Here is a 13,112-nt window from a genome sequence, read left to right as displayed (position 1 = left end):
TTCATTAAGTTGATATAAATTCCAAGCTATTCCAGAGCTTGGAGAGGATAATAACTCAATCAGTCCCTTCATTTCCAGAAATGATTTATACAAATGTGAGAACCTCAAGGAATTTTCTGTACAAAAGGGTCAAAAATCGTCTACTTTAACTCTTGCATGAAACCTCATATAACAATGGACAGGGGATTGGGGAAGAATGAATCCATGGCCATAACTGAGACTTCTCTCATTACCCAGATCATTGTATGTGTTAAAAAATGTTGAAGATGTTTCATCATTTCTCCCCCGAGTGAAGAATCCCACGTTAAACCTACTCTTGAACACTCAATTACCAGTAATCTCCGCATGAACATTTACCATTGTTAAAATGATGAAACCTGTTGGAATCTCGCAGTACTATTTGCCGACCGACAATCTTTGATATAAATTTAAAAGCAGAGTGGCAATCACCACAAACGCGAAGATTTTTCATTATCCGAATAGGTAATCCTGAACTCCGAGTTAGAACAAATGCAACTGCAATTTTCTCACTGTGATAGCTCAGGACTTCTTCCTTACTCTCTGGGTCTAGATCAAACAGTGCAAATTTTGTCTGGGGCACATATCCAGCATCCCTCATCTTCTGGTTAAGTTCCATGAGTTTTTCATAGATCAAGTCTTTCTCAGGGTGTGATTTGTCACCAGCCACGAAAACATGGACACCATCCTTCATGGTGACCCAACTGCAACCAGCTTCTTTTTTAACTTCAGCTTCCTTCATTGCCTTTCTAGCCTTTGCCACATCTTCCCATTTCCCCCCAGAAGCATACATGTTAGCTAAGAGTACATAGTTCACGGCATTTTGAGGTTCCATCTCAAATAGCATATTTGCAGCCTTCCTACCTAACTCTGTGTTGCGACCACTTGCACGGCAGCAAGCCCCTAATACCGTCCTCCAAATAAGAATATTAGGCTTGATAGGCATCTTTTTGACAAAGTCTTCTATCTTATCAAGTTCACCTGCCCGCCCAAGGAGATCCACCATACATGAAAAGTGTTCCATTCGAGAAGCCAGTCCATATACTTGACTCATGGATTTGAAATGTTTAAATCCTTCATCAACCAACCCTGCATGGCTACAAGCTGATAAGACTCCAACAAAAGTTACATGATCTGGTAAGGGACCATTTAACTTCATTTGTGAAAAAAGGCTTAAAGCTTTGTCTCCATGTCCATGACGTGCATAACCCGATATCATTGAATTCCAAGAATATACATTCCTTGCAGGCATCATATCAAAAAACCTTGAAGCATAATCTATTCTTCCACATTTGGAGTACATGTCAATTATTGCACTCCCAACTACGACATCAGATTCTAAACATGCTCTTATGGAACAAGCATGGACTTCCATGCCTCGCTCTAACGTCGCAACAGAGGCACAAGCACTGAGAACAGTGGCAAAGGTGAAATGATCCAATCTCTGTCCTCTCTGCATCATAAACCAGACTAGATCCATGGCCTTTGGCAAGAGTTCATTATGTATGTACCCAGAAATCATTGAATTCCAACTGACGTCATCCTTTCTCTCAGACATTCTAGAAAAAATTTTCTCACATTCATCTGTCTCTCCGCACTTGCCATAGCATGCCAAAAGTGCATTATCAATTGTAGTGTCATCTACAACATGATATTTAATCACTTGAGCATGTATTTGGTGGCCCAGTTCGCCAAGGAAAAGAGAGGATGCTGCTGCAAGAATACTTATGAAGGTTACTCTGTTAAGAGTGTACCCAGCACGCATCATGCCCAAGTAATATTTTACAGCTTCAGAAACTGATCCATCTGAATTAGCTAATGCCCCAATCACAGAATTCCATGAAACTCGATCGTACTCAGGCATCAAAGAGAAAAGTTTCAAGCATTCAGTGAGACATCTAGTATCGCCATACATAGAAAGAAGAGCATTTGAAACTGAAACATCCAAATCAAGTCCTAATTTGAGCCCTTCACCATGTATTTGCCGTCCCAGCATGATCCAACCCAAGCTTGCACACGAACTCAAAGAGCTTATCAGTGTGAAATTTGAAGGCATCAATCCATCTCCTCTCATTGCATAGAAGCTCATGACTGCATCTTCAAAACGCTCATTTTGGTCGAGACCGGATATCATGGTATTCCATGAGACAGAATCTTTTTCATCCATGAGTGCAAACACTGATTTAGAATCCTCAATAGCACCACATTTTGCATACATATTAACAAGTCCATTTCCAACTGCGACCTTGTTGCCAAATAAACCACTTCTGATTGTATGTCCATGAAACTCTTTACCTTTTCTTCTCCCTTGCTCTAACACAGAAAATTCAGCAAAAGCACTTAATAAAATCACATTGGAATCAATATTTAAATGAACTAAGTTTCTCATCTCCATAAAAACCTCAGTTGCTTCTTCTCCACGTTTCTGCCTTACTAATCCAACCATCAAGCCATTCATGGAGACCACGTTCCTCTGACTCATCTGCTCAAAAATCTTCCTAGCATAATAAAAAAACCCAACCCTTGCAAACCCACTCACCAAAGCACTTCCCACATACAAATCTGACAAAAGACCCGATTTCTTAACCCTAGTCAGCATCTGCTCAAGCAAACAAGAACCAAAATCAACAGAAGAATAAGCAGCAGTTATTAAGCTTCCAAATGTATACTCGTTAGGTCTAAAGCCATACCCCAAACCCTCTCTTTGCATGCTTGAAAAAAGATCAAAAGCAGAAACTGCATCTCCTCTTTGTGAATAAACTGAAATTATAGAATTCCATGATATCAAATTCCTAGTATCTATCTCCTCAAAAACACGACGAGCACAATCACTTGACCCCATACAACTCCCGTACATCGATATCAACACATTAAACACAACAACATCAAATGCAAACTTAGATTTCAAAACAAAAGCATGAATTTGCGTCCCAAATTTAAGCCCACTTGGTCCAGACTCCTGACAGGCTCTAAGAGTACTCCCAAGAGCGTAATGATTTGGCAAAAACCCTGCAAAAACCATATCTTTAAACACCTTACATGCCTCATTAAACATCCCATTTTGTGTATACCCTGAAACCAAGCAAGCCCAAGAAACCGAGTTCTTATCCGGCATTTCATCAAACAGCTTACTTGCAGACACCAAATCACGAACTCTGACATAAACATTAACAAGGGTATTGCATAAAAACACATCATAAGCAAACCCATGTTTTAAAATCTGCAAATGAAAGAGTTTAGCATCTTTTAAGCAATTAGAATCCCTATAAGTACTAACCAAATATTTACATAAATCCACACTCGAATGCGAAAAAGATGATACAAAGTGTGGTGTATTTGATACTGATTGCGATGTTTTGTGCTGATGAGTTAAGATTTCTGATGGGATTGGAGAGTTTGTGATATGGGGTTTTGGGTTTTGGAGACTGAAGAGAAGAGGGTTGCTTGTGTTTTGTGTTGTAGAAGGTGAGACAGTGAACGTTGTAAGAGTACGCTTATGCTTGTTTGTGCATAAGAAAAAGCGTAACATGGTGCAATTGAGACTCGAAAGTGAACTGGGAGGTTCTGCTCATGCCTTTTGGCGCCTGGTAGTGTTTCAAAATGGAGCGTGTCAGTTATTCTAGTTACGGCTTTTGATTTTAAATGATTTGATTATAGTTTTACACTCACCCAAATCCAAATCCAAATCCAAATACAAATTCAATATTTATTATTTAATTTTCCTACAAATTTTATTATCAATACATTCTATTTACAAATAGGCAAATAAATTAATAATTTAGATATGAATCAAAGCAAATAAAATTTTATCAGGTTCTGCAATCTGCATGTCACATATATGTCAACTTAATAGATAGTGAAACCATGTTATATATGGTAATATATTAGATGATATAAACCACATAGAAGTGCATTCAGATTAAGAATTGAATTAATGTAGATTTACAACATCAATATACAGAAAATTTACACCCGACCAGCTCATTTATTTTCAGAAACTGTACCCTCTCAATGGCCGAAAAACATTTCTTAGTAAGATTTCGTTTGATCATCAAATATGTATCACTCTACTGTCCGCTATGTTGAAACACTTCCAGGGAGAGTTGACGTTACGAAGAGAATAGGTTACAAAAGAGAGACGCAAAATGCTCAACAAGCTGTATATTTTCTCAATGAGGAATAACTGGAAAATTGATGTTACAGAAGAGTGAAGATTCTCTCTGGGTTGGACGTTGTCAAAGATTTTTCAACTGAACTTATTCTATTTCTTATTTCCAATAGACTCTGGAAAGGACTTGACACCCGACTTACAAACTACACATTGATGACTCACTTTGCCTAGCTGAGCAGCACAATCTCCAGCACCATCCAGTCTTGGAACAATAGCTGATTCAAACCTGAGCAATTATAGTGATTCGCTAAGCTGACGTGCCAAATTCTTGACTTCATGTATGACTTTAAAAATTGTTTTGGCTCTTCAAGTTCTCTAGGTTATTGAGTTCTGTCAACATCAGTTTTGTTAGCCAAAGGAAATTCAACGAGAATAATGAAGGTTGATCTTTCTGCCTCTCTAACATACTGTACAGTGCCATTCATTATTTTAACAAGCTTCTGGCAGATGTATAGGCCAAGACCTTCCCTCGAGACATTCCGGCTGTGGTAAAACATCTCATGAATTAACTTCTCTGGGATTCCAGGCGCCGGATGGGTGATCCTGTCACAATAACCACAGTCTGATTCACTAACATGTAACTGCTCTATTGAATTCAGTTCATATGACAGACAATGTTCACAGCAGAAAAAGACTGAAAATTTGAAAATATCCCTGACAGTTTTCATGACACTGAATCGCATGTAAAACCAATTATAATTAACAGGTTCCAATTTTTGAAAGGCTTATATAGATTTAAAAAAATAAATAAATAAATAACTGATGGCAGGTAAGGCCAAATTTGCTTGAGAATAGCAAAAAGCTACAGCAAAGTGATGAGTTCAAATGATAATTACCGAAATTCAAGATGAACAATGTGTATATTTCTCCCTATACGTTCCTTTCGTGGAACTACACTGAATGCAATTGACGATCCGTCAAATGCAGGGGTGAAGACGAGTGCATTAGACAAAAAATCTGAAAGGACTTGCTGAAGCCTCAATTTGTCCCCATACAAGTTCATGGATGACACTTCAGCAGGTAAATCACGGACAATTTGCACTTGGTGTTCTTGGCTCGGTATCATGACTTGTGTCATGACCACTTCAAGAGCTTCACCAAGGTTAAATTCACTGGATTTCATTTCCATATAGCTGCAAATGAGAGACACATTGAGCAGAAGTTAGAAACACAGCAGGGCTTAAGACATAAACAAAGCATCAAAATGTAAATGCTACTAAAGCTCACTGAGAGAACAAGTATCCACAATGACGAAGCTGAATCACAGGATATTAAAAACCATATCATAATAGTATATGATAACTTCGAAGAGACGATTAAGAATGACAAAGAATCCATAATCGGAATTGTAAACAAACTAATAGAATAAAAGAGCAGATGGCAAACATGTGCTCAGGAAGCATCAACTAACAAATTGTAAAAAATAGCTCCACATGGATTAATCCTATTCACATCATCCTTTTTTCAACTGTTTCCTCAACATTTCCTACAACTCCACATACCCTCCAAGGTCTATTACACATATAGCAATTCTAGTTCTACTATGACAAAACAGTATGACTTGACAATATTTATCATATGTCTGAGACAATCCACATATCTTCTTTTACGCACCATACCCCACTCTCACCCCTTTCCTACGTGAGCCATTGCTAATACCTAAGGGACATTTCTATATTAATATTTTACAAATAACCACATTACATAGTACGTTAAATTTGAAGTTTCTTGATGCTTCTTCTCATGTTTTGCATCTTCTGTGACTGTTTCAGGCAATTTACCTCATTTTTGGATGCTTGCGTAATTGCAATACACATGCACAAGCACACAAAAAAACCAAATTTTTTTGCATATGCTTGCACATGAGCCTCTCTAGAGAAGTTATTCATACGAAACTTAGTTATTGATTGTGCAATCAGCTAGATTAATTAAAAAACATAAGCATACATTTTAATAATTAAATATAGAAGTCATACCATTCCTCAATACTTTTAATGTCAGTGTCCTCAACTATGTTGGTTAACTGTTCCTGACACAACACATTTGTCCTCAGAAGCTGCATCTGTTCTTTGCTTAAATTAGAAGAATCTATTAGATTCTGAACAAAAACTATCCCACTCAGAGGCTTTCTAATTTCCTGACGAATATATGCCAGCCTATTGAGGCTATTGGCTGCAGCCTGTTCTGATATCCTCTGGACCTGCAGTGCATATTGAAGTTCTGGACTAGCCACATGTAAAAAGCACAAAACCCCAGTAATCTTTCCCTCTGCATTAGTTCTTTTGTTCGCAGACAGAAATGCTTCAACATATTTACCCTGCTGATCAAAAAACCCAAATAACAATTTATCTGCCTCCTGGCCTGCGATTACCCTATTCATTATTATCTTGATCTTGGTCAAGGTGTCATGATTTTTTACCCGACAACCAAAATTGGTGACTGTAAAAACTTCCCCTAGAAGCATCCGTTCAGTTGCTTCTTCCCTCTTCAAACCAGATAATTTTTCCATTGCATCATTCCACTCCAAGCACCGACCATGCTCATCAGTCATAAAAATTGGAGGAATAAGAGCGGATGGGCTCCGCATAATTCCAACATAATCACCTTGCATATGGGTATATTTGTCCATAACCAACTTTTGCCCTGTAACATCTTGCCCAACAAAGCAAATACCAACAACATTTTTCTTTGTATCTTGGCTACAACAAGCATTGACTACCAAAATGACTGGACCACTGTTTTCCTGAGGGCCAAATGTCTTAAGCTTAATTTCTACATTTCTTTCTTCTCTACCTGGCATTTTTACATCAACATAGAATTATATGGATATACGATTTGAAAAGATTAGTGAGTATATAGGCTAACACAAGAAATAAGGAATAAAATTAGTGAGTATATAGGCTAACACAAGAAATAAGGAATAAAATTCTAGCAAAAAGCTAAACTAGAAATAGTGAAATACTCAGAATAGTGGGCAAGTTTGATTAAATACATATAATAATCAGCCTTCACTCGGTTGACCAATGTTGACAGTGGATATATACAGAGTATAAAATATATGGCAAGTTACAAAAGCATAGATGTACAACTGTATAATTCCATTTTGTTAAAATGATATGATGAGACAGACCTAACTGGAAGGTAGAAGCTTCCTGTAATTCACACAACTACTCGAGTTGTATGCATTAGACAAACTGAATTTGAATTAAGGCAATAGAATGACTAGGAACCAGCACCTGAACCAAACACAAGCACTCAGTTAGCCTACTTCAATTTGAACAAGTTCATTGTTGAGAAGCATGATAATGGCAAACAATTTATGCCCGGCGATCATAGAATGCAGAACCCTAGTTTATTTACATATAGGTATGCTTTTTTTTAGAGGACTCTATACTTAACCATGTTGACAAACACCCACCAACAAAAATGGCAGTGACAAACATGTGAAATATGAAAAATCTAAGTACACACATCGATACGGGTAAACCAAAGTAACAGAATTTTTCACATGTACTAGTATGACCAATTTGTACATGCCTAGATCTGTTAGTAAAAGCATAAAGGTCTTCATGATACCATATATGTAACTAATAAGCTATTAAAGAAGAAAAATCAAAGTGATACCTAGCAAAGCTAAAGATACCATGTTCTTAACCACGTCAATTGAATCACCATCAACAAGATCAATCAAAGGTGTGCCAATGGCTTGCTCAACAGTTAGACCAGTTAGTTCGACTGCTTTGGAATTCCACCCGTTTACATTACCGGATGGATCAACAGCAAAGATGGGGACAGCAGCTGTCTCAATTAAGCGAACCATTTCTCTGGTGATGATTTGCAGCTCATCCATCCTCTTAATCCTATCATCAACAGATGGAACATTCACAATCATTTTGGAATTCTCCACAACTTCTTGCAAAGATCCTCTCAATATCAGCTGTAGGGAATGTATGGCATCCATCTCCACATCTGCCCAAGGTAAACTCCGTTGCTTAACAACTTCCATGAAAGCCTTGAATGATGATCTGGGGTGCATTTTTCTTCCATCATCCTTGTCACCTGGATCATGTTTTGCACCACCCCACTTAATCTCTTTTGCTGTGTGAGACCGAAACCAGAAAAGGAAATCTCTGGAAGTAATCTTAACAGCAGCCATACCACAAACTGCATCACCAAGAACTGAAGCACCTGGGTAACCAGCCTCCATAAGGCTATCAGTACTTAACCCTGTACTCCCTCTGTGGTACTCAAGAAGCCATTCAGCAAGATCTTTAATTTGTGCCTCCGTAGGGGTTACCCCAAGCAGCCAAAGTTTCTTTCCGTAGTAAAGTGCAGCACCATCACACTTAACAAGATCCATCAGATTAGGTGATTGACTCACAATTCCTACAGGAGAATCTCTAAGGAGCATGTCACAGAGCACAGTTTGAGTTTGCAGAATATGCTTCTCCCTAAGTTGAGCAGCCAATTCTACTTCCTTGTTGATCTGTCCACCAAAGACTTGAATTAAGAACTCACAAGCATACCTCAAAGGAAATGGAACAAACCTGGGGCTAGTGTGATGGCAAACCACTAAGCCCCACAATTTTCTTCCTTGCTGCTGATCATTATCTAGCTCATCATCTTTTTCGTTGATTGTAACAGACATCACAAGAGATGCAATCGAACCCATATTTTCCATGTACTGGGCATGACACCCATGAGGAGCTCTCATTGTGGAACCACAGAGACTTAACGGCTGATCCAATCTCTTGTCTTGAATTACCTTAACTGGTGGGGACAAACAATCACATATCATTCTAACCTTGTTTTTCATGATGAGGAATCTGGAAGCTTGAGGTATATCAGTAGCAGGGTAATGCAAGCCAAGATATGGCTCTAAGTCAGGTCTGCGGCACTCAGCAATAACTTCCCCATGCTCATCTTCATGAAATTTATAAACCATAACCCGATCATAACCTGTCAAATCACTTACTTCCTTGACTAGAACATCGCATAACAATGATATGTTCCCACTAGGCAAAGACTGCAATCTTGAGATGGCTTTTGCGGCAAGCTTATATGACTTCAATGCCCCAGCAGCCGTCACCGGCACATCAGCTGGATTCACTGGCTCCAAATCTATAAATAAACCCACATCAACTCTATGCAAAATTGCATAAAAAGGCTTCCCTGAGGTTTTACAATGAACCAATATCGGATTGAGAAGATTAACTTCCCCAAAATTGGCAGCTTTTTGCAAGGCAGCAGCACCTGGGGCTTTAAAGAGAGTTCGAAAATCAGTTCCAAAAGTCAGAGCTTCCAGCTGCTCAATATTTGGAACTGCATGGGGTGCCAAGTCCAACATTTCTGGGGCATTTTCGCTATAGGCAAGAACTGTGAAGTTCTGCTCATCGACTGCAATCATGCAACCGAAGGGTTGAATTAGCCGTCCTCTCTGCACCTTTTGGAGGTAAGCTGACACAGTGGAAGAGGGAACATTGCTAGTTGAACTTGAGATGTTGAAATCGATTGAAGTAGAGTAATCAAATACACGTTCAGATTCTTCAAAGTCTACATCTAGCTTTGCATCAATTGAGGTTTGTGCAACAACACGAGCATTTTGTTTCAATCGAGCAGAACCGCTCCTAGAATTCCTAGAATAATTAGTCTTGTTTGTTGACTTCGAAGACATTTTTCCACCCTCCTTCCCTCCTCCTCAACCCTTCTTCCCTTCTTTCTCCTCACTAGCTTCTTGACTCAAACCAATCTACGTAAATAAATGGTGCAAAACCAGTGTACCAGAATTTAAATCGTCCAAACCGGAATCCCCAAGTTTGTTTTGTCAACAGAAAAACCAAGCCTTTCTTACAGTAAACCATAATCAAAGACAATAAACCATATCAAATTAACCACTCTTTGTTACCTAGAATCTTCTGGACCAGGAATCATGAAGAAAGTTAAAGAAGATTGAAACTCATCAGCATTCCAATATCACAAAAGCAACCCCTTTTACTTTTTCATCTTGAATCCCATGAATCCATGAAAAAAGTTTGACAAAAGAAAGCAAAATCATTCGCATAGTTGATAATCATCAAGATTCTATCCTCAAAACAAACCAATAAAGCCAACAAGAGGGCACCGGAAAATGATTCTTCTGCAACTTCTCTATAATGGGCTATCTTTCTTGCTTTCACAGAACCCTCTTTACATACCAACACAAAACACTACCCAGATAAACAAATCCCACAAACTCAGTCTAGTTAACAGCAAAAATTAACAAATTGCCCGGTATAAGAAAATCAAACTTAGTTTAAATTTCTTACAGCTTTGGAGAGAACTCAAACAAATCCATAGAAATTGTCGTTCTTAACGGCTTTGAAGTTAAAACTACGAAACCAGCACTTTTTTCTTGTTTGTCCTCATCTTGGAGTTTACTGTCCGAGTTCTCTTTTTATTACACACTTATTTTCATTGTTTCTACTTGATTAAAGTCTTTGTCTTTTATTAATAGCGACTTTAATTTTTAAATATTATTTATTTATGTTCACAAATTAAAAGTTAAAACCTGACATTCACATCTCTCTGGAAAAATCCGAATTCTAAACGAAAAATTAGGCTCCGTTTGATTCATTATTATAATAATTTATAGAATAATCTTTTTGAAAATAATTAAATCGGGTGAGTATTACAATATAAGGTTTAAAAATTATCAAAAATATCTCTTATAGTTATTTATTTGTTAAATATTCCTATAATAAAATATTAAAAGTTAATAAAAATATCATTAATCTATCCATTAAATACGGACAGCCGACCACTACTGTCAGAGGGTGGTCAAAGTGTTTTTATAATTTCTAAAAAAAATATTTGGGGGTGTTTAGATAAATTAATAAATTTAAAAAGTTTAAAAGAAATTAAAAAATATAGAATAATATTTTAGAAATAATGATATTTTACTATTTAACTTTTTTAGGAATATTAATAATAGTATTTCCAAAAGCGAAACAAACCGAAGCCTTAATGACTCAGCACAAAATTCCAAGAAGATATAAAGTAATGATAAAAAATTAATAAATAATATTAATATATATAAAAATAAAAATATTTAAATTATTTTAACCCCATATAATTATTAATTTAGCTAAACACCTCTCACAATAAAAGTTTATAACAAAATCATCTCCACTCACCTAAGCCACTATAGACCACTAAACACCACCATTGGACAACAGTCACCAGAACTGTGTACGACCGATTGGATTTGGGCGGTCGTGCGTCGATCTGGCCAAAAACGGCCAGAATTTAGCCGTTGTTAATTGCCAAAATCTAGCTGCCAACAATGGCCAAAATCTGGCTGCCATTAACAGTTGGATCTGGCTAGAATCTGGTTGTTAACGACCAGGTCTCTAATCGTAGATCTGTCCGTCAATGGCTAGGTCTTTAATCGTAGATCTGGTCGAAAACAGTTGGATCGATGCACGACTGGTCAGATCCGACCGATCATGCATCGTTCCAATGCCAACAGCCAACAGTGGTTTCTGGCAGGCGGTGGTGGTTTTAATTGAATTAATTTTCAAATAAGAAGGAGTGAAAAGTAATTGTTTTTAGTTGAATAGAGATGAAAAAATGTTTTTAATCGAATATAATAGGATAATAGAAAAAAAGTCCCTCCTCTTTTCATTTTTAATAGAAAAAATTGTATATGATTGAAATTAATTTTCAGAATAATGATTTTAATAAGTAAACAAACACATATTATATTTTATAACCCAAATAAGATAACAGAAAAATGATTTAAAAGGGTGAAACAAACAGGGTTAAGATTTTCCAGGGCATAGATCATCAACATGTGAACTGTTACCGAATACCTACCTCTGAATCACGGGATGCGTCTAAAATTAATATTGTGATCGATGGAATTTTTCATAAAAGTCTAAAGAAAACAAACATTTTGTTAGTTATGTAAGTCTTCATTATTTTCTTGTGGAAAGTAATTCTCTCACACTACAGTTTTTAGTTGACATATGCATTTATCAATTTCTGTTGGTTTAAAGTTATATAATTTTTTCTTATTTGTATGAAATAATGATAAAATAATATAATAAAACATTACTTTAGGATATAAAAGTTGAAATTTTCATTTATTATAGTTTTTTATTGAAACCGTTTTCTGTATAAACTAGTTTTAAAATTTGAAATATGACATTATTAACTTACTGTCCTTTAAAATAAGGGAGAACGACGTTCGGTGAAATGACACATTTCCACCTATCAAGTTTTAAAATGATAATTTCTCACCTTTAGTTAGATTATGTTAATATTTGATTAAAATGATGAAGATATCTTAAATAATTTATTTTTTAATTAGTTTATTATAAATTAAAATTTAGTTAATTCAAAGTCTTTACTCAATTATTTATTAGTTCAAGTGTGAATATACAATTTTTCTTTTGTTTATTTAATTAATTAGGAATATTGATTTTCTATGTCAATTAGTAAAAATGAAAAACATTATATTATAAAAAATATTATAAATTTAGTAGATTATTGAATAATAGTGATGAGATATTTATGACATTATAAATAAATAAATTCCATAGCATTACTCCTAACTTTTTAGTTGGGGTTAACTATTTTTTTTTACTTTTAATATTTAAATTTTTGGCTAATTATAAAATTTATAAAGTTAAATATTTAAGAGTATTTTCGTCTTTTCAATTAAATATTAACAATACCTAATGAAGGGTGAAAAAATGTCATTTTGAAACTTGAGATATGGAAAATGTTGTTTTGCCAAACCTGAGGTGGGAAAATGTTATTCTCCCTTAAAATAAAGAAAATGATAGAGTCACCGAAGGTTACACACCGAATCTGTGCACTAAATGACATGATAAAATCCTAACCATTGATTAATATTAATTAATAATAAATAAATGATCAA

General features: G+C 36.0%; 2 protein-coding genes across 2 annotated transcripts; both read right to left on the bottom strand.

Annotated features, from left to right (window-relative positions):
* On the bottom strand, positions 1–3,547 carry LOC116124601 (putative pentatricopeptide repeat-containing protein At5g09950). The gene has a single exon (XM_031410332.1). It carries the CDS (start codon positions 3,545–3,547, stop codon positions 329–331), a length of 3,219 nt encoding a protein of 1,072 aa, XP_031266192.1. The 3' UTR covers positions 1–328.
* A 375-nt stretch (positions 3,548–3,922) lies between these two features.
* On the bottom strand, positions 3,923–10,608 carry LOC116124602 (phytochrome C-like). The gene is made up of 4 exons (XM_031410333.1): positions 7,814–10,608; positions 6,166–6,982; positions 5,026–5,322; positions 3,923–4,732 (listed from the first exon to the last, which is right to left on the bottom strand). The coding sequence occupies exons 1-4, from the start codon at positions 9,861–9,863 to the stop codon at positions 4,510–4,512; spliced, it is 3,387 nt and encodes a 1,128-aa protein (XP_031266193.1). The 5' UTR covers positions 9,864–10,608; the 3' UTR covers positions 3,923–4,509.
* Positions 10,609–13,112: the final 2,504 nt, after the last annotated feature.

This window comes from Pistacia vera, unplaced genomic scaffold, assembly GCF_008641045.1.
Source record: "Pistacia vera cultivar Batoury unplaced genomic scaffold, PisVer_v2 Contig1533, whole genome shotgun sequence".
NCBI lineage: Eukaryota > Viridiplantae > Streptophyta > Magnoliopsida > Sapindales > Anacardiaceae > Pistacia > Pistacia vera.
This window is presented reverse-complemented; position numbering and strand designations above follow the sequence as displayed.

Excerpts from the sequence above, each read along its gene's own strand:
- LOC116124602 (XM_031410333.1), bottom strand. The coding sequence starts at position 9,863 with ATGTCTTCGAAGTCAACAAACAAGACTAATTATTCTAGGAATTCTAGG. Across the intron at positions 6,983-7,813 it reads GGTATCTTTAGCTTTGCTAG|GTAGAGAAGAAAGAAATGTA; the intron begins GTATCACTTTGA and ends TAAAAATGCCAG. Across the intron at positions 5,323-6,165 it reads ATTAAAAGTATTGAGGAATG|CTATATGGAAATGAAATCCA; the intron begins GTATGACTTCTA and ends TCTCATTTGCAG.
- LOC116124601 (XM_031410332.1), bottom strand. The coding sequence starts at position 3,547 with ATGTTACGCTTTTTCTTATGCACAAACAAGCATAAGCGTACTCTTACA.